This window comes from Trachurus japonicus, chromosome 19, assembly GCF_045865225.1.
Source record: "Trachurus japonicus isolate A0001 chromosome 19, Traja_1.0".
NCBI classification, from domain to species: Eukaryota; Metazoa; Chordata; class Actinopteri; order Carangiformes; family Carangidae; genus Trachurus; species Trachurus japonicus.
In genome coordinates, this window is record NC_140925.1 from 23,563,080 (window position 1) to 23,590,317 (window position 27,238).

The following is a 27,238-nucleotide window of genomic DNA, read 5'->3' on the forward strand; positions in this document are numbered from 1 at the left end:
TAAATCAATATGAATGTTTTATGAAAAAAAAGAAAGAGAGAAAAAGGGAAAAAAAGAAAAGAAAAGAAACAACCATGCACAGTTTATGCTCCAAAGGACAAACATCCAAAGCAAGTGAAACACAATATATATTTACATATAAACACCACTGGTATGTTCAGCATGCCTCTTTTACCACAAGACCGAGTACAGATAAAACCTGCAAGCAGCAGCGATGGAGAGTTACCAGACAACACTGTGCTCTTCACACCATTCATATTTGTTATTCAGATATTAAACAAGGGCTGATGAGTTTATTTACTGACTTCAGAGTACGACCATGCACAACTCTCCGCTGCTCTGAAAGCTCTCCGTTAATTACACCGTCATCCTCTTCCTTACAAATCAAGATCGTGAAGCAAAAGTAGTAGTTCACATCAACATGTCATCGACGAAGAAACTGACACAGTGTTATTTGAGCTGACACATCAAACAGTTGTGAACAACATAAAAAAAAATGTCACCCTTGAGTGAAATAAAACTTCTCTTTAGTAAATTCAGAGCAACACACCTCAGGAGGATTGGGAACAACACAATGAAGAAAATTTCATCCTGCCGCAGAGCCTGGCACATATTTGTCATTTTAGTTCGTTCCATCAACACCAAACATGCAAATAACTGACACGAACCATCAACATGGAAGAACCAATTACGTTATTAGGTTGTGCTGTCTGCAGGCAATCAAATGACAATCTGATCAATAGATGTACAAAAACGTCTGGCTGTATTAAGACCACTTGGAAATCTTTCGGAAGCATTAGGCAAAACATTATTGCAAGGGAGAGGTATGTGTGCACTGTGAGACAGATGGCCAGAACGGTGGCGTTTAATGTCAGCAGTTAATGAAAAATAACAGGCCAAATTTAATAAGAGCGAGGAAACCTGGCACGAGAGCGGGGCCACAGAATAATTCAACTTCCTCCCTCGTTTTACTTTTCTTGCACAATTTCAATTTTTCTTATTGACTGAGATCTGACCGGTTTGGAGCGGTGCAGAGGAGCATTTAGATTAACACGCAATCCACAAAAGAGACATGGATCCCTATGAATATGATTATGGAAATTCTCACAATCATAGCCGTGTGGTAGGAATGGTCTCCCAGATTTGCATCAGGCCTATTTAGATCCAAGATTAGAGTATTGATCTCTGAATTTGACCCCGTTTGGGTTCGTTGTTATGAATTATTAACTCATTTATGACACAAAGTAAGTAGGATATGAATCCATCATTAACATGCAGAAATCCTCAGAGCATGCGACAAAACGTCTCTGGTCCTGAGTCCTCAGGCGGCCCGCTCCAGTGGAAGAGGCTCAGTTCATTCCTGCAGCGTGGATCCAGGCAGCTCGTTGGTCAGCGTGTGCCAGCGCTCCACCTTCTTGCCCTTGTTCTTCAGACAGTCTATCCAGTGCTGCAGAGTGTCTCCCTGCGAGTGACACCCTAAGGACACACCGCCTGGCAAGTGCAGAGACAATAAGAAAAGTCAATATACCCAGAGAGGAAAGAAGAAGAAGTTTAATGAACTTCCTCCACCAGTTGGCATTGGTGTTTTTCTTCTATATTACTTTAGATCCTCCATAGGTTGTGTGTTGTTAGAGAAGTAATTAGCTGCTATCCAACACCTTTTGGATCCATATAAATTCCTCTGAATGGTGTTTGTGCATTGTGTTATTTTCAACTGTGCTGTTAATATTGGCAGTAATTGCATATTTTCTTGTCTTTGGTGCCTTGTTGTCCATGTGGTTATTAATAGACAGGAATACATTTCCATTTCTATTTCCAAAGACATGAAAGGCTGAGACCCATGGAGCCTAATGATTACAAAAACGGATTGCTTCTTTAAGATGTGTCCATAATAAAAGCGACAGAGATATCTCTTGTCTTTTGAGAGTGGATCATTGTTGTATGTGATCTTCAAACAGCTGATGGAGTTCAAAGTTGATCAGTTTAAGAGGGAAAAAGTGGAAATGGCAAAATGAAATGAACAAAGTCAAGGTTAGCCTTCTTGTCAGCACCTGACATGACTACATAGTGAGTACCCATCAAGACTCAACCGTCCAGTTTCAGATGCTCACAGACAGGTCAATAGCAATGAAAAATTCTCTGTCAAGTCTGATGATTTTCTTTATTTTTATAATTGTCAAGTCAAATAACAGAAAATCCTAAAAAACAACAAAACAACAACAAAAAACATTGTTAACAATGGGAGACAGGTTCCTTCATCTCTATCCATCCTGCTACATGAGATACTCACCAGAATACAAATATTATATTAATCGCGGGATGAAAATAGTCCCCAACCCCAACAAAGTGTTACAAAAAATGACTGGGCCCTTTTATTTGAAATAAAACTATTTTTAAAGATATACATCTCTAGAAGAAACTTAGTGTAGGCTATCTTATGGAGAATCTGTAGGTACGCTACTGATCGACAGAATAAAACATTACCAGTCTTCGTTTTTCTTTTAAGATTTTTTTGGGAAAATAATAAATCATGAAAAACCCTATAGACCTAAACTTTTAACAACTTTAAGAAAGAAAAATTGTCAAAAGTTCATAGAAAAAGTACAAGTACAGGGAACAGTAATTCATATTGTGAAATGACTTACTCCCACTCAGAGCTAGTAGCTACTCTGCGCTGCTCATTTTCAGCCAAAATGTCACTGACACCCTTTTGGCGACTAAATCCTGCAAATTACACACAGTGCTGCACTGGGATGATAGCAATAGAGAACATCTTAAAATATCTTTGGTAACATCTGCCATGGGTACAACGTTATTAGACTGCGAATAAAGTAGCCAATCAGTGATCCAAAAATCAAATCACCAGCAGGAAGTGATTAATTACCATGGTGCCAACTCACCTATGAAGTCATTGGACTTTCCTAGGTCGTAGTCCCACACCGTGACCTCCAGCGTCTTGGTGGCTAACTCTGAGAAGGAGATTTCATAGAAGAACTCCTGGGAGGAAACAAAGAGGGTAAACAGATGAGTGGGCGAGAGCAAAGGTCAGATGATAACACCTACACACATGTTGCACTTCTGCAAAATCTCAAATACTCACTAATTAAGCAGCAGATACTAATGTGCAAACGGTAATTGGCTGTCTTACTGAAACTTTGTATGCTGCACTGTGTCTCCAAGGACTATATAAGCTTGCCTCTTTACATTCAGCTGCTGCAAACTTGCCTCTATCTAGCTCCAACATTAATTCACAGACACCGATAGCTACCTCATTAAACTCTGGGTTGAGAGTCTTTTTTATCACCGCTGTTTTGTGCTTGGATTTCTTGTGAACATCTGGCTTGAGATACCTGAGAAAGAGGAATGTGATACCATCATATACGAATCATTATCATTCAAAACACACAGTACTGTGAAAAGGAATAAAAGCACTGAGGGCGACTGCAAATACCAGATAAGGTTAGAATAAGTTCAGAGATATAATCAACATGTAACTCAGCAGTAATGGGAATTAGATGTATTTTCCTGTCATGACATTCTTTTGCTACATTCTTAAAAAAGTAATTTCATATGAGTATAAAACTTGGCACAAAAGTGCAAGCGCAAGTTTTTTAAAATGCCTTTATTTTAGATGGCAGTCATTTAAAACAGCCAATGCGTTGTATTAAAAAAAAAAAAAAAAGACTGCCACATAGTTTTACACTTTAGTTTTTTGTATGGATGAAATAAATAAAATATAATGTGTTGATTTGGTTTTTATGTATTTGAGTTAGGCAGACTTTGTTACTTCTTGACAGCCGGGCTCGCTGTTTCCCCATTGTCAAACTAAGCTAGCTTCACTTCTGGGAAAGAAAATAACAATTAAAATCTCACATTACTTCTTAAATGTTTCTCTGTATTACTTGTGAAACTAGCACCTAGTGTGAGCCTGAGGACAGATTGAAAATGCTCACCATCCCTTTGCGAGCTGTCATTAAATTCTTGGGATATTTTTAAGCCAGCTGGAAGGAGCGTGGCAAAATCTCTATTCACATTTGCTTTCCACCCACCACCCACAGCTCGGAGAGCGTATGTTCCCACACACTCTCAGACACAACAAAGCATCTGAGAAAAAGCTCCTGCCAAAGGGCAAAGATGCGAGCACGCATCCAAAATGAAACAAGGTGCGTGATGTATCGCTGTGGATGTGTGAGGGATGTATGCATAAGTTCACTGGATGTAGAACGGAGCAGGAGGGTAAACTTGAGGCAGGCAGCGAGGTTGTGTTGAAGTGAGATGAGCTCATCTCTATGTGTGCGTGTGTTTGAATGAGTGTTTGATGGGAGATTGTTTAGTGGTTTTCTCATCCCAATAGGAGGATGTTAAAGCTCATTTGTCCAGGTTCTGTCAGGGTGCATCACTCAGGTCAGGAACTGTCGTGCCCTTCGTAGCCCAGACACACAAACACACACACAGTATTGCTTTTCTTTCATTAGTGAGTAATGAAACTCCACAGGAGCTCCATAACACAAACAATAGCACCCAACCCGACTTTCCCTAATCTCCTATACAGTGGAGATGCTCTACAGCTATAACATTAGATCATGTGGCCTCTCAGTCCACTTTGAAGGCTGTCAACACACACACACACACACACACACACACACACACACACACACACACACACACACACACACACACACACACACACACACTGTTATGATTACTTTGATGAATGCGTGACATATTTCACAACTGTTACCGTTTGCGTGGAAGCTGCTCTCATCTATCACCACTACCTTATGTGGGGTTAACTCAAGTCATATATCATTCATGAGGGACAATAAAAGGTGATTCATTGGGTCAATATGAGCCAGCGACACGTATTCAGGTGGAAATGGAGACTGATGCTGGTAGGTCATGTGAAAATTGTTCTGAGATGAGTTGACAGTTCATCATTCTAAACTGTGTGTTAATATGTCCAATCAGGGGCTAGAAATGATAGTTGCAACATAATCATAATCATTTTTCTTTCATTACTGTACAAACACTCTTTCCATTTCATTTAAAGGGATACGCCAACTTTTTTTCCCCCCATGTCTTGCCTCACTCCAGAGTCCATGACAAGCAGATAGACACCATCCTTTCGACTGTGTGTGCAGTAACAAGGGAGATAGAGCCGTAGGGTTGTGCCGATTGGCGATCCAATCGTCTATCGGCGATTGGAAGTGACGATCGGCGATGTTTTGTTTTCTTGGCGATTTTACACACACACACACACACACACACACACACACACATACTCGCTACTTTTTTTTATTGATCCAATGCGCAATCTGTTTGTTCTGTTTTAATGAAGCCGCTTCTCTGGCTGCTTTCAACCGATACTCTGTCAAATGACAGTGTTTCACCAATCAAATGCAGCCACTGGCGACGTCCAATCAGACGGAGCCAGGTAGTCATATGACCGCACACAAAAAAGGTAGTCATATGACCACACACAAAAACACTGGTGTTGTGGCTGTGACGCTGCCGACGCCAGCCCTGTCACAGCCCGACGACGAGGTGTTCACTGATATGCCACAAATAAATTACGTCCGCCACGAATAGATTTTTCGGCTTTCGGCAACGCAATAGCGTTCCGTTCATTGATCATAGTGCTCTTCCTCCGTTATTAGCCCTCACACACACACATAGAGAGAGAGAAGCGCGCATGCATCACATGACAGCAGGGCACGTAAAAGCGAAACTCATACGCCACCGACCCCCCCCCCCCGGTCGAACGAACGAACACGTGGAACGACCCCCCCCCCCGTAGCCTGGCGATAGATAGGTCTATCGGTGATCTCCTGGGAGGGCGATTGGGACGATCTGAGAATGTCAAAATCGCCCAACACTATAGAGCCGTATCGCCTGATTTAGCTTAGCTCAAACGCTGGAAGTGTATAGGTAGTGTTAGCCTGCCTCCACCTAAAGTCATCAGAGAAACTCTTCAGCAACTCTAAACTGAAACCAGCGGGCCGATCTTCGTCTCAGAGCTGACAAAACTCTCCGGTAAAGCATCTTGAGCGGTCAAATGCCGGTAACGGGACCAGATCGGTCAAAACAGAGGCTTCAAGCAAAGACGGTTTATTTTGGTTCAAGCTAGCTACATCGAGGGTAGGTTAGCTTCCTATTTCAAAGTAAAAGCACAAATTCTATCGTCATGGTTTTCTGTATGTAAAGGGAAACGGGTGTTTTGTTTTGTGAAAGTAACCGGAAGTGCATTGGTCACAACGGCTAGCTTGAGTAGCGCTGAATTCGTCCTAACAAAATTAAACAGCTGGTGTTTAGACAAATTAACGACACACTGATCTAAACGGCTACTTTCTCGCCTAAAAATGTTTGAGATGTGGATAAAGTGATATATTTACCGAGTTTAGAGCTAAAATGAAATCAGCTTCTGACTGCTGATTTCGGCTCGGGTAGGAGGCAGGCTAACACTATGCACTTCCAGCGTTTGAGCTAAGCTAATTACGGGCGATACGGCTCTATCTCCCTTGTTACTGCACGCACAGTCGAAAGGATGGTGTCTATCTGCTTGTCATGGACTCGGGAGTGAGACAAGACATGGAAAAAAAATGTTGGTGTATCCCTTTAATCAAATACAAAATTGCATATTTAAATCCCACAGAGTCCCAGTCCTCAGTGGTTTGACGTCATCGTCCTTACGTTTTAACGTAGGGGTCTGAGTATCCGTTGACGTCCATGGCTGCCAGGTGGGCACAGCGCTTCACCCCCACACACAGCCCGCCACGAGCCCTCTCCTTGGCCTCGCCCTTCACGTCGCCATCCCCGGCCGGAGGGAGGAACTGCAGACAGAGCAGCAGACGGCCTCGTTCCTCTAGACTTCTCTGCTGCTCTGTCTCCCACTGAAGGAGAGAGGGAATATAACAGATAGTAAAAAAATAAAAAACTATAGTGGTTCATGAGCTGCATACTGGTAAATGATTGAGTTGTGGTTCGGAGTTACAATGATGCATTACTGAAAACGATGCATCCAAGCGCCGTGCCATGACCTGCTGATGAAATAAGCGATAATATTCACGCTGTAATCAATACCTTTTGCTGTTTTATTGGTGGATTAAATGAGTGTGTGTAAATGGGGTCGCTTTTGGATTTCAAGCATGACTTCAAATGGATACCAGTGTTGTGTTACTCTTCGTTCGATGTGCACAAGCCTGAGCCGTCTGTTAACACGCTCCACATATCAACTTGATGAGGTGATTATATGTCAAGGTTGTTTTTACAGAGACCAAAAATCTATTGAGGCAGCTTTAAAGCTGCAGTGAAAATAAACTATTGACGACAATCGACAACATAGCACACATTTTAACGCAGAAACGCAACGTGTATCTAAACAAACGGGGGCTAATGGGCTACTGTTGCCTCAGGTCGACAGTATGAGGACTACAGCACTGTGTAAAAGTATTGACGTCTGTCTGGACCAAAACCTCCAAAGATCCTAAACACCTCCCAGCTTATGGATCTATTGTATTTTATGTGTTGACTATTTGTCAGGCTATTGCAATACGTTCTTTTACTCATCCCGCTTACCATTGCATGTGTGCTTTTAACACAAAATGCCCAGGAGGAAAGAGGAAACGCTCATTAAACCTGACCCTGGTTCAATTTGGTACGATCAATGCCACAAACTGGCACAAACACAACCCAAAACATGAAGCTTAATCTGGACTCATTGATTCTGGTGAGGCAGCATGCGCGTAAACAGTGATACAAGTGAAGAAGAATCATCACGTCAGCAAAATGACTCAGTAGTGTTCAATACAAAGCAATATATATCATTTATAGGTGGCAAACATCATCCAGCATAAGCTACTTTTTCCTCAGAGTGTGCCGCATCGACCCGTTTTTTACCCTACTGTCGATAAATTTAACTTTTTATTTCAAATGATAAATCTGTAGGTTCTTCTTTGGCAGTTTATACAGTCTTTCCTTAAGATGTATTTTGTGTTTCTTCCCTATTTCTCTCTCAGACTGATCTGAAGAGCACTGTGACTTTCATCTAACATTTGAGCTCATCTGCCACAGCTCAGAGACACATCCAGCTATCACTGTCACTGAGAACAAAACAGGAGTGCACTCGGTCCCATGGCAGAGAGAAAAAAAAAGAAAGAAAGAAGAACAAACTGAAGCAGCAGCCTTTAAGTCATATTAATGCACTTTGTCGCTCCTGGCCTGAGTATTTTCCATGGTCAACACCAAATAGTTACCAAAGCGTTTGACAACAAGCAGAACAAGAGTAGATTCATAGTGACAGATGAAAGAAAGCAAGGAAGCAGCAACACAGGGTGAAGACGGGGTAGACGATGTTCTCACAAGGCCGTGACTCACCCTCATGCCCAGCAGCACCAATGTATGTTATTTATAGGAAAGATACATGTTTGCTATTTAAGGATTTTCATCACTGCAGGTGCAGGATTTTCAACACATAATCTTTGTTGTTTCGCCACGGAAAATGAGGAAAGGCTTCGCTCTGCTGCCTTTAATGTAATTTTAATATGAGTTCCATCACTGCTGCAGTGTATTCTTCCCCTAAATGTCTCTCCTTTAGATCTCTCCATCTCTCATTAAGTCTTACCCTCAAGCGAAAGGTGGACGCAGCCGAGGCGATCAATATGCCACGCACCCCTCAATCCTGCAGGCTCCTCCCTCCCCGTTTCTAATTGTCTCAACAGCTTGAACCCTCTCTACCCTAATTCTTTCTTCCCTGTCTTTTTTTCCCTGTTCCTTGCGTCTGTTTTTCTTTGGGAATTATCGTTACTGCCAACAACCAATTCACCATCTGTCGCCAAACGAGTGGGAGACTTTAAAAACTCGCACTTAGTGAGGATCATTTGTACCAGGTATCTGGAAATAAAACAGCTCAGACCTTCACAGATCGATAGAGAGCAACTCATTAGGGAAGTGGAAATAAACAGGCATTAGTGTGGAGACAGTGACATACACACCCACTTGCGCACGTACACACACATACACTCACAGTGACAGATCAATGGGAACAAGATGAATTTGTGGGTGGGTTTGCAAGGCGAGAGAACATGATGATGATCAGACACATTCAACAACCTTAAATATGGAGAGAAGCACAGAGGCAGCTGTTTAACTCCAATGACGTTACAGTGAAGTTAAAGGACCACACCGCTCTTTTGGATTGATCACCTGTGGCAGGTAATAGACTTGTAGTCAAGACCGCCTAAACCGAGACCAAGACACTACCAAGACCAGACAGTATCAAGACCAAGACACTACCAAGACCAAGACCAAGACAGACCAAGTCAAGACCAAGACCAGTTCAGCTCGAGACCGAGACCGAGACCGAGACCAAAAAAAAAGTTGTTTTTGCCATTTTGCATGAGTTGTAGAACATAAGCACCATATTGGGTTCAGCTGCTTAGTATGAGAAATGTATTATTTCAACTACAGGCACAATAATACAGTGACAGTACATGTCTTGTGTGTGAACTCACTATAAATGTTTTCATCAATTGACTAAAAATCTAATATGTGTAGCAATTGCATGACCACACCGTACTACACTATTTGAGGATTGACTCTTGAGTGCTGTTAAGGACTGACATGACTATAGTCCTAAAGTCATCTAACAAAATAACAATTGTTAGTTGTGTGGCAAACAAACTCTTTATGGTCTGTAAAACCGAACCTGATGACTGACGAATTCGCCGACATTTTGCGTCCTCCTTCATAGATCTTGACCGTGCTTCAGAGGCTTCAGAGGGGGGAGGGAGGAGGAGGAGGGAGGGGAAGCGTGAGAGGACAAGCGCCGCCGTCTGTGTCACAAAATGTATGTGATTGGTACTTGAAGGGGGCGTATAAATCTGTATTTAAAAAAAAAACTGTCCTTGCCTGCCTGGATAGGTTACATTCCCTTCGAGACCGCGCTGCCAGTCCGAGACATTGCGAGACCGAGAGACCCGAGATCGAGACAAGACCGAGACCAAAGACTGTCGAGGCCGTGACAAGACCAAGACCACGAAAAAGCGGTCTCGAGACCGGTCTCGAGACCAAGACCGGTCTCGAGAACTACAAGTCTAGCAGGTAATGTTAACTGGTGGTTGTGATTGGTTGGAATATTAAAGGATAGATAAATTAATTATATGTTCATTTTAATATAATAAAAGGATCATGAAGCAAATGCAAAGAATTAAGTGGAAAACATTGAAACAAAATAAAAGAAATACACAGTAGAGAGCAGCAGTTGGCAAAAGTGGCATCATACAGACACATATTATATTATATTATATTATATTATGTTATATTATATTATATTATATTATATATTTTTAAATAAAAACTGGGATTTAGGGCTGATTAAGCTGCCTAGCAATACATTTGCAAAATTTGCTCCACCACTGCCAACCCATGAGGCCACTTGGATATTAAAACCTTGGGCAGCCATTATTTTTAATTCATTTCTCTCTGATGCAAAAATCAAACTCAATTATCCAGTCTTACAACAGGGTGATTTGAAATGTATTGCACTTAATTAGCTCACAACAATAAATTATTGGTGTCTTAATGGATTACATCACTCTAGTGAGTCAACTTAATTGATTTTTGTGTCTCACAGAAATAAATGGAAACTTTAAATTTCCTTGAAGTGCAGAAAATGTGTCAGCAGTGATGTGAGGTACACACAATTAAGTCTTAATGCTTTGATTCTAATGGCACATATCTTAAGTGGCAAGGCTGGGTAAAAAATAGGTGCAAATTGCTTGAACTGTTATTTAAATGATACATGAAGCACCTTGATTGTTTAAAAAATAAATAGCTTTGCCAAATTATTCCATTAATTTATCACTTGTTCTGTCACTGGTTGGATGTAAACAGTAAAACCTGTTGTGTAGGCGGTTCAAGTGGTGCAGGTGGAAGAATAATAAAGGAAGAGATTTGGTTTTCAGAAGAATATACAGTCTATAGACTGGAGATGAATGGTAACTTTTGATTTCTAAAAGGCACAGAAAAAGGTATTTTGCAGTCATTTAGGGTTTAATTTCACACTGGACAAAGTGACCAAACTGGGTGTAGTCCTGAAAGCTGAAAGCTGCAGGACAGTCAATCAGACAGACAGACGGACAGATGGACAGACAGACAGACGGACAGACAGATGGACAGGAGGAGGGACATGTCGACCAAAACAGACAGAGGAGCGGTGCGTTCACCTCTCTCAGGTAGCAGGAGATTCCCCTCAGAGCCGTGCTCATGGCAGTCGGTGACGGCAGCTGGAGGCGGAGAGAGCAACGAGAGGAGAAAGAGATAAACAATATGAGGTATGAGTGACAGAAGAGAGCGGTACAAGCAGCTTAGAGGAGGAAGGATTGAAGAGGAAGAGATAGACGTGTCAAGGGTGAGGCCACTTTGAAAATTACAGGTCTGACACAGTGTCTGGTTTGCAGGATGACAGAGGGGGTTTAGCGTTTGATCTCAGAGTGGCCACCGGCCTCCGAGGGCCAATTTAATACCGACAGCTCTTTCCAACTCATAAAGAACAAACCCCCAGCACCCTCCTGCCTCTTTTCACACTCATGCCCCCTGCTTTCCACTTTTATTTTTTAATCCATTTGTTTCTCATCTCTCTCACTCGCTCTCTCTTTCTATTGACGCTCTCCCGGCCCCCCTCTCCTCTCACCTTTTATTCCTCCACTCTCTGTGTAGCCTTTTCCCACGTGTGACCCAGCTGACATTTAGCCTGCACAAAAAAGCTATTTGTGGCCTGTAAGAATAGAGGTGATACTCTGTTCTCTGTTCAGGTCATAATCATAATTCTGGGGGGGGGGGGGGGGGAATAATCATCTCAATTATATCAGTAGGCCAATATCAACAGTGGGTATTGGCTTAATCCATAGTACATTGTGCATGCAGACTCCCCTGGTCTCAGCGTGCTCCAGGTCTCAGACTGTTTTTCTCACTGAGTGAAATCTCACAATGACATTTCAGACAAAAGCCATGTTTAAAAACCTTGTGGCAACAGATTGATTTCTCCTTTGGTTTTTGGATTTTTCGATGAATTTTAACAGCGACTGGGAGCCGGGCTTCATTGCACATCAACAATCACAAGTGCCCTTGAGGCTGAATGAGAGAAAATCCCTGTAGCTAGGCCCCAAAATCTGGTGGAAAGCCCTCCCCAAAGACCGCAGGCTGTAAAAGCAGCAGATTACTGCTCACGGCTTTGGGAGTCTTATGTGGGTGTAATAGTTTGGTGTTCACATACTTTACTGAATGTCCACACACTGTAGGTCATGGTAATGTGTCTGTGAATAGGCTCCATTTTGACCCATGTTAACTGGGACGTTTCTTAATTCAGCTACGGTACGCAGCTGTCTGACGAGACAGAGAGAAGTTGTTACTAATGTAATGATCTATGGAGCATTAGCTGCTCTGGGTTGATGACTGACCTTATCATCCCAAACTCTCCAGAAAAGTTCTGCAGAGGATCTGGACCAGAACCTATTGGTTAAATAAGGTCTTACTACTACACATTTATTAATCATTATTAACATTTAATACTGAATTATTACCCAATCAAAATCTTAGATCCAAAATATTGTTCCTATTAAATGGGTCTATAAAGAATATTAACCATTCAAAAAAAAAAATCCTTGATTAAAGCTTGATAATCATCTGTGTGGTTACAGTGGTAACAGCTGCTGTTTAGTATCATTCATAAGAATATATGTGTAATTTAACTTGAGTGATTTAAAGGGAGTGGCCTTTTGTCCTGGACTAATGAAACATAACTGTTTGTTATTAACTGTTAGTTGGAAAAGCGCAGGCGTTACTAATAACGTCAACAGTGGCTCTGTTCTACACAGGTGTCCCATGACAATGTGACAATGAGCCTGAACTCACAACACCAGGACCTGAACCTGAACCTGTTTTAAATGTGGTTCAATCAATATACATTTAATTATTCACACTCACTTAAATGAACTCTGATGGGTTCAGGGTATAATCTCCCTCACATTTCAATGGCTCAGTCACTTTCAAGCATGATTTGCATTTGTTTAAGTCTACAAACATAATTCATATTTATTTTTAATTATTGATTTCATTATAATTTAATAATTAACCAAAGGCTTCAACTATCTACTGTATCTATTGTTAGTTGGGGACATGTTGTCCAGCAGCTTTTTCTGAAGCCTTTGTTCAGTCTGTTTTCTATGGCTGTGTCAGGGTTTTGTACAGATTGGTGGTTTGTTATGAGACCCATGAGTGTGGTCATTACACTGGATTGGTACAGTATATTGACATTTCAACGCCTCCCTATTGGTGCATTTCCTGTGCTGTCTTTGTTTTTTTCTACTTTAAAAGATGAGAATGTGAGTCAGACAGGAACTCTTAACACTGTATGGTGAATATTACTGTACCCTCCGGTGACTTATCTCTCTCATCATACACATTTATTTTCCTCTTTCCTTCCTTTTAGTTACTCTTCCCTATCCCTCTTTTCATTCTCTCTGCTCCCCCTCTCTCCTCGTCCCTTCTTCTCACAGGGGGCGGATGCTCCAGACAGATGTTAAAGTGTTTGGTCTGGTCAGGCTTCACACGACGCAGGGCCACCCGCGACTCCCCAATGAACTCATTATGTGTCAGCTTGTCTTCATCGCACACGGACACCCTGGGAGTGAGAGACAGAGGTGGGGGGTGGGGTGTTGGTTAATGAGAGACAGCGAGAGACAAAGGATGAGGAGAAAGGGAAACATGTTGTGCTTTTGTCAGAGAGCGTGGTCGTACTGTACAAACAACACAGTTTCATGAGTCATTTAATTATTTCTAATGTTGTGACAACATTCTAACGAGGGAAGGAAATCGTTGACAGGAACCTTCGCCAAATTAAAGAGCACACAGTCACCTACGTACAAAAAGCCGCAGCATCCGTACACACAGTAATTACCACTTTCCTTCCTGTGGGAATTCAGAGTGTGAAAGTGCATGTGCTGGGTTAATCCAATCCATATTTATGGGCCCGGTAAACTTTTACACCTGCCATTATGTCACTCGAAATGCGTAAGTGGGTGGGAGCAGCAGAGAGGAGTGAAGGCGGTGGAGGGAGGCGGCATATGTGAAATCAAAAGCTACCGAGCGAAGGATAGACTGACGTGGGTGAGAGGCAGAGATAAAAACGGAAGGATTCATTTAAATGTGAGTGTGTGTGTGTGTGTGTGTGTGTGTGAGGGGCTGTTAATGCGTCCAAATGTGCATGTCCATAGGCAAATGTGAAGAATCAGTATGCAACAGGCTAACTGGAATCCAGAGTGATTGCATTTCTCTGTCCTTTATGTAAATGTGAATGAAAGACATGCAAGCAGGAGGGAAAAATTGGGAATGCAATCTGGCAGAGGAGGAATACAGATATGAACATGGTTCCTCTTCATCTACTGTTTTATAGACTTCAAACTGAATTCCCGTCCAGAATGAAACCTTACTGTCACCTGCTGGCTTCGGTTTCTGGTAATAAAACATGGCATTGAGGAAATGTGAAAGGTGCATGGGGCCAGCTGCCTGGGGACACCAGATAGGGGTTGACATCCCTAGACGTAATTTCTAGTCGAGTAGCTTATTAGCCAAAAGGAGACCTGAACTCTGCAGAATCGAATCGAATAGAAAAAAAGACGAGAGAGGACATGAATAAAGAAAGACGGAGTCAGTCAGCGCTGAGAAGAGAAGGATGGTGAAATAGATGACCGAGCAAAGCACCTCTGTGATCAAAGAGGCTGGAGTGTGTTGGAGTGGTGAGCAAGGGTGTGATGGGTCAACAAGTGCAGTTACACTGTTTGAAGTAAAGCACACGTTTCCTGCTTCAAATAGATTTCATACCATCAGTAAAGGAGAGTGATGAATCTCATGCACATCCATAGTAAATGTGAATTTCAGCCATCCAGATGTCAACTGAAACAATAACTTTCTTTTTCATATTCTGGGGGCTATTTCTGCCTCACTGTGGTAAGGTGTAGTAGCAGAGAGACAACAGTGTATTTATTAAATCAAAAGTAATCTGATTATTTTTGAGTATGTTGGCTCCATATCAGGAACAATCTGAGTCCTTACTATCACATCTGAAATGCATGTGTTGGACCATGACTGGTGAGGCCGGCACTGTGAGCAGCTCAAGACTGAACACAAAGGCTCCTGGAGGTCAAGTGCATGAGGCCTCAGTCACAGTGACACTAGTTATTATGGAAATTTGTTTCTACTAAGAAGAGAAAAAGATGAATGGTTAGATATGTTTAAAGCAAAAAACAAAACAAAAAAAAAACAAACGCTTGGAATCTCTCAAAAATTACGAGATGATGAGGAGTCAAAATCTCAATCTCATCATTTTAACTCAAGAGCTCATAATTTGATATTGACACCTTCACCATACTGACTCTCAAATATTTCTACATGAGTCAAAATTGAGATACTATGAAAAACATTTAATGTTTCTTGCAATTTTGAGTTATCAATATTGAGTACTGTATCTATTTGAACAAATCTCACATCTCTTCACTTACTATGTATTTTACCAAATATCTAATTGACCAGTAGCATACAGTATAATCAAAGAGGACAAAATGAACAGATCACAGTGATACCTCAAAATATAGAACATGTTGTAAATAACGATTCCCTGTTATCCTATAAATATGCACGTGCAGCTTTTCCCGTACAGTACAATGATCTGTAGTGGTTTGTTTTCTTTAACATTTCCTTTTATCAACCCTCAGAGAACAGGCTGCAGTTTGTTGCCGACTGCTGCTGGTTTGGAGCCGGGGAAGTACAAACAATATGCAGCTTCAGTTTTCCAGGTTAGAAAAAAATACAACTTCAGCTCTTTTTTTCTTTCTTTTTTTCAAAACGTTAGCGTATCGTGTGGTTGCATTGAGTTCTGCTCGAATGAAGCTGCTGTCGGTGGAGAAATTGGAAAACCTCCCTTCCCTGTGATGGATTTCTTTCTATATCAGAAGTGTTGGAAGTCGCAAGTCTAGAAAAGAAACCCCTTTACTTACTTTCTGAGAGACAAAATAATTATTACTTATTTTGGGTGACTGACATATTAAACTGCTTTGGTATGGAGTAATCCAGATAGCTCCAGCTTTACCTTATATGTGAAAAGTTCCCTGTTAAAAATAGTGTGGCAGACACCTTATAAGATGCATTGCAGGGGACAATTTCAACATGTTTACATGTCTCAATAGGTCAAACTTTTTGTCTCCTGATCTTTTACACGCCTCTGTTGAATTAACACAGTGTCGTAGGCCAGTGGTGGGGCCAGTTTCTCTAATTTCCCCCAGGACGCCAACCGTCGATCCTATTTAAATCCCACGTGTGCCATGGTAAAGTTTTAGTCACAGGCAGAGACAATTCGCAGCTTTTGCCACCTCTGGAGGGGGTCAATGAAATTAAAACACCCCGCAGTGCTTAGTCTGACCTCAATCTGTCACTGCAACTTGGAAAGAGAGAAAGGCAGAGAGAGAGAGGGGGGAGAAGGCAAGATAAAGGGAATCTGGGTGGTTTAGAAGAAGTCAGGGGAGATCTTCTCTGATCCTTGTGGACAGGAGAGATGTGAGGACAAGGAGGAGCGAAGGTGAGGTGACAGAGGAGGATCAAAGATTGAGTGCAGATAGAAGAGGAGAGGAAACATATAGTGGAAAAAGAGAGAGGATAAAGGCCTAGATAGTGGGAGCAAAAGACTCAGAGACTGAGATTTATGATAAGGAATCCTTTGTAGCACCAGTCGGCTTTCTGATGGGAAACAACGAACTGAGAGGCAGGAAATGAGGCTGACAGAAACAGTGAGAAAGCCTTGACAGTAAACATTTACCGGAGTGTTTTGCGGTACATGTCCTCCTCGGTGATTCCGCAGTAGGTGAGCGTCTCATTCCACACTGGGTTCAGCGTGTTGCGAACAGTCTTGGTTTTCAGTTTATTGGCCTGTAAATCACAGCGGGAGAGGGAGGAAAAACAAAAATATAACTCAAAGCAAACGACATCACAGGAAGGCAATTTTTTGTTTTAATGCAAATTTCCTGGTTTGTGCAAATCTAAAATTATGCAGTAAATTAAGTGTGAGCTGGTGTTTTTTGCTTTTTAATCAAAATGTTCTGATAATTAAAGCAGACCTTGCAAGCTCCAGGCAGAAGATGCAGCTTGACATACGGATCGGCCAAACCGTTGAAATCCATCGGTTTCAGACCCTTATGGACACAAACGGAGAAATATAAGATGTCGGCAGGGAGACAGCTGAGTGACATGATGCACAGACCAAACAGCCTTTTTCAAAACAATGTAGAAAATGAAGTTGAAAGCTGACATCTGCTGCAACACATTAATTGGTTGATGGAATACATTTCACCAGAGTCTCTGTACCTGAAGATCTGTCATTTCCTTTTCTTAAATGAGTGAAACAAAACAGCCACTCCGTTGTTTTTTCTCTTGTAATGACTGTTGAGTTAGTGCCTCCACAGCGGGGGAAAGCTTTTATGTGAAGTTTACCCAATATATCAACAGGTGCACGACAGGAATAATTCCCTTTTTGTTTTTCTGTTTCAACTAGATGTGCAGATTTCTCTCCACCATGAGCAAAACATGCTTTTATTTTGATTTGATTATTTATTATTACCTACTTTGATGTGTTATTATTTCTGTTCTTCTATTCTAGTAAGTGAAGCTATATGGCTGAAAGAAACAGGAGTCTACAGCCGTGCTCTCCATCCAGGCTCTGGGCTGCACAGAAACAGATTTATGCTGATGTCAGCTTGCTAACATGTTTACAGTGAAATTGCTTTGACTTTTGCACATAAAATGGATGTCCAGCTTCGTATTTCAAGTGAATGTATTGCCGTGTTAAATCCGTTTTTTTACAGCATTAAAATCATTCCTTTATTGAACAGACGACTTTGTGTCAGTTCTTTTGTCACTGACTTTTTATTGCTACAAGACAAACTACCTGCGGTGGCTCTGGAGGGATTTTCAGTGGACGGTATTTACCTTTGCTCTCAGGACTGTGCAGTGTAAGGAGCTGGTGGCTCTCTCATACAGTAGGTCGAACGCTAATGTCCCCAGGGAGGCTGGAAAGCAGTTAATAAAAAGTCACACACACACACTACACACATACAAAAAGTGTGCCACATTGTCAGATTGTTAATTGCTTTTATCCTGACGACTTCATTTCCAGTAATAATGATGGAGAACAATGGCAAGAAGCAGCTCAGAGACCAGCACGAATTATCTCTGTGTCTCAGAGTAGACACTATAAAACACAAAGGGACAGTTCAACAACATGGGCAGCATGCTTACTCACTTTCTGGCTGCGGGGGTGAGAATTATGAAATTTGTAAACACATTCACAGCAGGGAGACAGCTATCTAGATTAGATGAGCATTTTAGAAACAGCATACACATTTAAATGGTATAAAATATCCTTAAATGATTCTCCAAATTAAATTTTTCCGAAAAGACAACTTTTACAGGGCATTATTTAAAAAGAAAAAGAAAAAAGAGTGCCAGGACAGTAATAAATCAGCTGGACTTAGCATTAGCAAGAATACAAATAGCTCTATGTAGCCTATAGTTTGAGTTGGTAATGCTAATACCTAGAAATGAAAAACCTGATTGACTTTCTTTCTTTTATATGTGTTGGGCTTTTGCCATTAATTGATAGGATAGCTGAGACAAGGCCGTAATTACCATATACATTGGGGGGGGGGGGCTAGCTGATTAAAAAAAAGAAAAAAGAAAAAAGTATCCCATGTGTTAGCAAATTTACTGTACTTTCCTAGTTACTTTCCTAGTGACTATACAGCGCACCTGAGTATAAGCCACACTAGCTAAATTTTTAAAGAAAATACATAGGCTACTGTATAGGCCGCACTTGAATATGAGCCGCAGGTTTTCATGTTGTAACATGAGATATTTACACAGAAAGACAGTAGGGAACTGTGCTCGCTTTTCCGCTGTTTTGGTTACGCTCCTCTCGCCCATGTGCATTTATTTACAACGAAGCCGGCGAAAAATCAAAAAATGGAGCAGTGGATAATGTTACATAACATATACGATGTTACGGCATGTGTGTTTGTGTAGTTTTAACCGTCATAAACAAAAGATTACGGGTTACGGAACGCGTTTGTGTTGGAGTGTGCAGAGAACGAAAAAAAGTAGCGGCTTATAGAAAGTACGGTGTATATATACAGTAGATATAGAAAGAGAGATGTTTGGTCCCCCCCAATGTTGACTCCATGGTTACGGCCTTGAGCTAAGAGAGACAGGAAATGGGGAGGCCGAAAGAGGAGGAATGACATGCAGCAAAGGGCCACCAGATTCAGGAATCGATCTGGGTCCGGCTGCAGCGAGGACTGTAGCCTCTGCAAAAGGGACGCCTGCTCAACTCACTGAGCTAGGTTATACTAGGCTACACCCCACTAGTTGACTTTCTTTTGAAATAAAAACACATTGTTACACAAATTCAGCGGTAGATCTGTCACCAGAATGATTGATAACTGCTCTGGGCCTTTTTCTCCCCAATTCACAGCGTCGTGTGTTGAACTAATTTCTGTTTTCTCAAGCAGCTCCAGTGAAACCAGATCATTACTGACTCACTGTTATCATCGCTGTCACAGCTGTCGATCTCGATGGAGGTGTCCATGCTGCTCATGGCCGACAGCGAGCCCCCTCCGCCCGCGCCCCCCGGTAACAGCGGCGACAACAGGCCGCTGCTCCCTTTGGCTCCTCCCCCTCCCACAGCCCCTTCACCTTGACCCGCGCCCCCGGGGCTGAGGGTGGCGGGAGCCGCCACCTGATTGGGCGAGAGCGGCTCGGAGAAGGAAGATGTGGGCGAGAGGCGGGGGAAGTAGGCAGAGATCTGCCGGATGGGGCGGATGGGGCCCGGGCAGACGTCGATGGCCATGTGCTCCTGGATGGAGATGCCTAAACGTTTTCCTTTCCGCACAGTCATAGGGCTTGAGGGAAAGAGATGACAAAGTTACTCGCATTTCTTTTCAGCAATTCAACAACTGAAATTTTGGGATGCATCCAGGCGAAGCAGTGCAAAGACAACGATCCACAGATATGCTGTCCGCAATGTGGTGACACAAGGTGAGCTTAATGAAATGGAATGTGATGAACAGGATTTTCCTGTATCTGTTCACCTCATCACAATTAATGGGTGTTTCTCATTCTCACATTCTCATTTCTCACATAGTCAAGAAGGAGAACTTGCCTTTATCCCCAACTGCTGTCATGTTAAGAACTCCTTCGACATAATTAGAAGTCTTTTAAAAAGAGATGTTACTCATAAGATGACGAAATACAGCAGAGGGTGTGCACAAATTTGCATTTCAATTGAATACAGCTGAATAAACTCAAGCCTCTCAGAGAGGATAAAGGATAACGGACAATGGGGGTCTTCGCAAATCCTAATCATCTTTAGTGAAACTGCAGCGCGTGTGAGCTGCTGAGGCACGCACGTTATCTAAAGTGCTCAACAATCCTCCACAGACAGACAGGTAATTATGGGATGTAGTCTGTACAGGGTGGATCGCTCTTCAGCGACGGAGAGAAGAGTCCATGACGATTATATAAAGTTGTGGAAGCAGGGAGTGCAGTTGACCACAAGGCTGATGTGTCTGCTCTCCTCCCAAAATAAATAAGAGGGGGGTGGATTACAAATATCTCACAGCTTTTGTTGTCTAAAGACAGCAGGCCTTGAGGGGGCGTTCTGTCCTCAGCGCCCCTCCAACTCCCCCCACCCCTCCTCTGGACTGCATTCTGCTTTTTCTGCAACTGAGGAGTGAATATTGGTGCTTTCTCTGTGGTTCAATTGAATGATCTGGGAGTAAACACAATAAATAAAAAAAACAAGCAGGTGGAAGATCAAAGTGTTTTACTGATGCTCCTTAGAGATGTGGATGTTTTCAACCCTGAATTTATATTAAAGGCATCGTTCAACATCCACTGGTCTCTCTGCAGGTTCTCGTTTTTGATGAGTGTTGACCAGCACCACTCTCAGCATGAGGGTAAATATGAAGCTATAGTTTATATAGCATAGCATAAAGACTGGAAACAGAGGGAAACTAGTAGCCTGGATTTGTATAACCTTAGTATAACTAAGCAAACCTACCATTAAGATTATAATATAATCCCATTATCAATAGCAACACTTAAAGCAGAAGTAAGTGATCCGGTGGTTTTGGCTAACTTCCTGTCAGCCGATGGAGTTAGCAGTCCCCGCCCTCGTCCCTACGTCACCACATTCACGCGCATCCCTTGGCTGCACACACAGAGAGGACCGCCCCTTTATGCCGTTCTCTCTCCTCATTGAATAAAGGTTATAGGATACAAGGAAAGTTTTCTCCTCGGCTTACAGCAGAGCAGAGTGACTGACAGACCCGTGTTTCAGACCAAACACTCTATAGAAGTGATTGCTGTCGGAAGATATAACTATTTAAGACTTATATTAACCATAGACTGTAAAAAATATGGACGTAGCATCCGTGGCGTCACCCATTGGTTTTGGGGAGTCGTTTTTGTGACTCAAATATGGCGGCCTGAACAGCGCCATGTTGGATTGGCCGGCCGAGAACCCGCCCACTGGCCTCGAAGCAGCTGTCCACGGACCGCTCCGGACCTGTCACTCAACGTTTCCACGCCCTAATTGGCCAGAGTTTTAAACCTAATAACAGTAAAACGGTAGAGTTTTAAAAAAATTCACCCCCCTCGGAGTGTGTGCGGGGGTAGAAACTATCGATTGAGACCAAAAAACGTAATGGTACCAGGCTTTGATCATGTTTATTGAGGATGTTAAGTCGGCGATTTTAACATGGGGGTCTATGGAGAGTTGCTCCCTTCTGGTACCAGCCCCCAGCGACAGCCGAGGGGATTGCAGTTTTTGAACACGGAAGTGAGCTTCACTTCTCAGACAGACAACTGCCCCCTTGATATTAACACAAACATTCCGCTTACTTCTGCTTTAACTAGTAGCCTGGATTTGTAAGGAGTATAACCTTAATTATAACACACCCTTTGGTTATTTTAATTATGAGCTTGCTAATTAATTCATTGTAATTGATTTATATTATATCATTAAGATTATAATATAATCCCATTATCAACAGCAATACTTAATACTTTTATAAATATAATTTGAAAGTGGTTGGTTATTTACTACCACTTCAGTGTGGAGCACTTTCAGTTCCCACCTACCACTGCTTCAGGGGAACAGGGGTAAATGTGACAATGCATGGATTTGTCTAACACATGTCCTGCTAACAGAGCAAAATAAATCAGAGTTGTTCCCAGCTGATGTAACCATAACCCCAGTGGGTGAAGCCGGTAGCACCTTGTACACCCGGGTCACCAGTCTGTCACCAGGCTGATATAAAAAGACAAACATCTGTTCGCAGTTGACAGTCAGTGTAACCTGCACGTCTTTGGATTGGCAGAGGAAGCTGAAGTATCTGGAGGTAAGCCATGAGGAGAAGATGCAGACTCCTCACAGGTTCCACCCCAGAGCTGTCCTGCTGGGAGCGTACCTATGTTCTCCGGGGGGGAACATAGACCCCGTCCTGCTTCCTTCTTCTCCTTGAGGTGACAGAGCGATAGCCACTTCACCGCCATGCTGCCCAGGTCAGACACAGCTCTGAATGACTGTCTTGTCCTTTTTCTGCTGACTCCTCTTCAGGGGGTCAAACCCAGTAAACAGATTAATTTCAGAGCCTTCAGTCATCATGAGATGAAGTCAACATGACCGACGGTTCAGAGGCTTAAGGCGTCTGTGAAACCATCGCCTCTGACTGCTGACCTTCAGCAGAATTACAAGCATTGAGGGTCATTCGTCATGTATGTGCTGATCTCTGCTGCGAGCGCAACGGTGGGTGATGCGCATCGCTGCTCTTCTTTGGCTGCAGATGAAACAAACTTCAGAAACACACCGCAGCGTGCCAGCGTGCAAACTTCCTGAACCAGCTTGATTGAAAGGACTTTGACAGAGCGCTGGCTCTGGAGTGGAAAAATGATGGACATCTTGCCTTTCGGAAGCGGCAGCAGCCATTTTGGTGCTACGGCGAACCAGAATAGAACAATTAATGACTTCTAAGGCAAAAGAAGCACCCGGTCAGAGGTCAACACTCTTCAATTTAGCAGCGCAGAGATGACCTCAGACTGCTGCACTCTGGCGTGTGATGCCACTGTTTTTCATATAAGATAAATCACAGCCACCGTTTATCACTTCAGTCTGCCCTAACAATAAAACAAAACACCGCTGCAGCCACCCACAGTATCCTTAAGAGGAAAATTGCCAGATGAGGAGAAGGTGAAAACAAGTTAATGAAACTCCCTTTGATGATGATGATTGTGACCAGAATTGATTGAGAGATTAATTAACACCGGATGAGTAGATATAATGATTGTGCTTATGAGGAATGTATAATCCCTCCGAGCTCACACAAATATAGCAACACACAGACATACATAGATGCACACATCCGTCAGATCATTAATTCATCTCACCACACACACACACACACACACACACACACACACACACACACAGTGCAGCTGTTGCAGACGTGTGTGTCTGTTGATATAATGTGCGCAGTCAGTCGCCTCCCAGTCCTGGCAGATGTGGCCGTAAGCCAGAGAGCAGCCTGAGTACCACCACCACCACCACCACCACCACCACCACCACCACACTACAACCAGCAGCAGCAGCAGCAGCAGCAGCAGCACACGTAGCCTCCAGCCAACAGGCCTGGTGGCTCGTGGCTCGCGGCTCACGAGGGAAGCAGAAGCTCACGGTGAGCTGGTGATTGATCGTCCTGATGCTGCCAGCTGGGATGTTTCTCTCATCTTCCTCTTTCATCATCATCTTGTTGCTGAGAACAAGTGGCAGCGAGCGCACACTCGAAATAACAAGGTCCTCGCTTCTCCCCCCCTTTTCACACTTTACTGTTTTTTTTAAAATGTAATTTACGTTGAGGAGTCTCAGCCTTGGAGCACATGGCAAGGCAAGGCAATTTTATCTGTATAGCCCGTTTTTACAAACAGTTTATCTCAAAGGGCTTTACATGGCATCATAACAACATCCTCTGTCCTTAGACCCTCACATCCACTGAGGAAAAACTCCATGGAAAACCCTTTTAACAGGGAAAAATCTGAGAAACCTCAGGGTGAGCAACAGAGGAGGGATCCCTCACCCAGGACGGACAGACGTGACATAGATGTTGTTACAGACAAGAAAACAGTTTATAACAGAGAATGTGGGAAACATGGAAATGTTAACATGGCTGAGCTACTTTATATAATTCCTATAAGCTACAAGACAATGGTCCAACTTGTCCTCAGCATCTACATACAGCAGCCCCCGTGGCACTCCGTTATGCAACCGCAGTACAGTACAGTATAGTGCGGTGTGTAATGCACGGCGTCCTTGTATGTATATTCAGAGGCTACATAGGTTACCAGCTTCAACGGGGAGGAATGAAGCTGCCAGGAGGCAACAGTCAGGAATATCTCTGTGCCTCCCCTCCTCCTGCTTTAGCTCCTGACATTACAGTCACATCCTCCCCCTGCACCTCTTCTTCTCCATCACCATCTCTCTCTTTCAGACACCTGTAGGTATGTGAGGATCTTTCTTTCCGCTCTCACTCGCCTGGTTTCCTGCTTCTTCTCCTGTGTCCTACATACAATGGGCCCCTGCAGCGGACTCGGTTCACCTTTAAATAACAAGCTGCCGGCTGACAGGCAGATGGTATAGTTATAGTACAGTGCCGCAAACTGTAGCCACTCATTAGAGCTTGATAGTCAGCACATCATGTCGAGCTAACCACAGTGACTGTGAGCACTTGTCAATTAGAGCCAAGTTATTTTCAAGCTGGCAGGGATGAGTAAACTTCAATGTGTGTGTGCGAGAAAGAGAGACAGAGAGTGTGTGACTCATATGTCTCTGTGTTGGAAGGTGTGAAAAAAGTGAAAGAGCAGGTAAAATGACACAAAAACAGACAGAGCCACATGTTGCACTTGTCTGTTGTGTGTGAGGATGGTGCAGAGGAAAGGTGTCCGTCTGCCAGACTGAAGAAACCAGCAGGATTTCACTGTGTTAGGTTCTATTTTTTCCATGCAAATGAACACACACACAGGCACAAATCAAATAGACAAGAACGAAACAGTGAATAAAAGTGTATTCTATGCAGGGAAATATGAATATGAATGACAACGTCTGCAGCCTTGGCAGCACGTTCAGCTCAGATGTATTTCAGAGTAATAAAATCTTGACTTACCCCAGTGATAGTGCGAGTGTGAAACTCCTCATAAAAAAAGAGGGGATTCCAGTGCGGAGAGGAGAGGGAGACTAACAGGTGGCAAAGACAGGAGCAGAGAGTAGAGAGAGAGAGGGAGGGAGGGAGGGAGAGAGAGAGAGAGAGAGAGAGAGAGGAAGAGAGAGAGAGAGAGAGAGGAAGACAGAGCGAGAGCGGGACTGAGCCAGCTCTACACGTATCATTAAAAATTAAATGCACGAATAGTTCAAGTTGAGATGAAAACAGGGAGCAGAGGGGAGAGAGGAGAGCGGCATACTGGAGGAGGAAGAGGAGGAGGAGAGAGGGAGTGAAGAGGAAGAGAGAGAGGCAGCAGGGAGTTATTCCTTGACAGTCTGTTGTGCATGTGACTGTTTCACCCCCCCACCCCCAGCATCAGCACCACCACACACACACACACACATCCCTGTCACTAGGTTTGTGAGGACCTATTAGTGACATAATACGTTCTTCAGCTCCATCAGCATCACAGCAGCACCTCAAACTAAACCTTGTCCTCCCCCCACTCAAACACACCCTTCACCCTCAAACACAGTCCTCTAAATATGTGTATGAGTCCAACAGTTTGGTTCACACAAGTGGCAACACACACACACACACACACACACACACACACACACACACACACACACACACACACACACACACACACACACACACACACACACACACACACACACACACACTTCCATGTAAAGCTATCTTTGTGAGGACATGTCATTGTGTCATTGACATAATGTATTCCCTAGCCCCTTACCCTAACCTTAACCATCCAAAACAAACACCTAAACTTAACCATTACTCTAAACCTAATTTAAGCCTAATTATAACCTAAAGTCTTAACCCTCAAACAGCCCTTGGAAAAATGTCCTCACTCTGTTGGTTAAAAACTTGTTCCGGTCCTCACAACGTAGCATGTACAAGAACACACAAGAACACACACACACACACACACACACACACACACACACACACTGAGGAGGATCTTCATTCCCTTGTAAACTCCCATAATAACCAACAATGAATTTACCCGACAAACAATTACTGCCTGATGGACTAAACTCAAATCCAATATTTACACTAATGGAACCATTTCAGCCTTTTGCAGAAAGGAATTACAAAGTGATTATTTGTACACAGCTTCAAGGGCTAATGAACAACAGATGGTTTATCTTCTTCTGGCAAGTTTCCAAATGTGTGAATGACAAATGTTCTCCTAAATCTATAGATTAACAAATAATAATAAATGTGAAGTTTCCTCCAATTTTAGGGGGAGAAACAAGCTGGTCTCTCTAAGGTTTTGATGCCACTGCAAAATTGGACCGAGACGGTAACAATAACTTGCATGTGCTCAGCTGTAAGTAGTGCATGCAAAAAGCCAAAGTCAGCTTTATTGTCATTCCTACTATAGGCTACATACAGGACGAAGAGAGAATGGAAATTCTGTTTTTATAGTGTAGAAGGAAAAAAAAAAGGATGAAAACCTGCACAGCGTTTATAAATATTAAATAAGGTCTTTGGTTCAGTAGAAATAATCAGATATAGAAAAAGTAAAGAAAGAAAGAAAGAAAGAAAGAAAGAAAGAAAGAAAGAAAGAAAGAAAGAAGGTTCACATGGTGGCAACACTGACTATGACATCTTTAAGTGGTGTGCCCCCTATAGGTAACAAGGTGCTCATGCTAAGATATGCTAATTATTTCCTCTTATAAATACATTCCCTAATCATGTTACATGCTCAAGTACAACCTAAATCCTAACATGAATCCCAACATGTGAGTCTGTGTCCCCAAGTGACTGATGAGTCCCTGTAAAGTGAGAGCTGTTAATGTCCCCATAATGACACACACACATGCACACACACACACACTCCAGCATCTCTTATCATTGTA

At 42.8% G+C, this 27,238-nt stretch overlaps 1 protein-coding gene across 1 annotated transcript; it reads right to left on the bottom strand.

Moving 5' to 3' along the window:
- LOC146968108 (double C2-like domain-containing protein alpha) lies at positions 1 to 25,697 on the bottom strand. The gene is made up of 11 exons (XM_085762322.1): positions 25,314 to 25,697; positions 19,639 to 19,997; positions 18,031 to 18,110; positions 17,163 to 17,237; positions 16,865 to 16,974; positions 13,552 to 13,678; positions 11,223 to 11,282; positions 6,691 to 6,890; positions 3,269 to 3,350; positions 2,901 to 2,997; positions 1 to 1,491 (listed from the first exon to the last, which is right to left on the bottom strand). The coding sequence occupies exons 1-11, from the start codon at positions 25,343 to 25,345 to the stop codon at positions 1,355 to 1,357; spliced, it is 1,359 nt and encodes a 452-aa protein (XP_085618448.1). The 5' UTR covers positions 25,346 to 25,697; the 3' UTR covers positions 1 to 1,354.
- Positions 25,698 to 27,238: the final 1,541 nt, after the last annotated feature.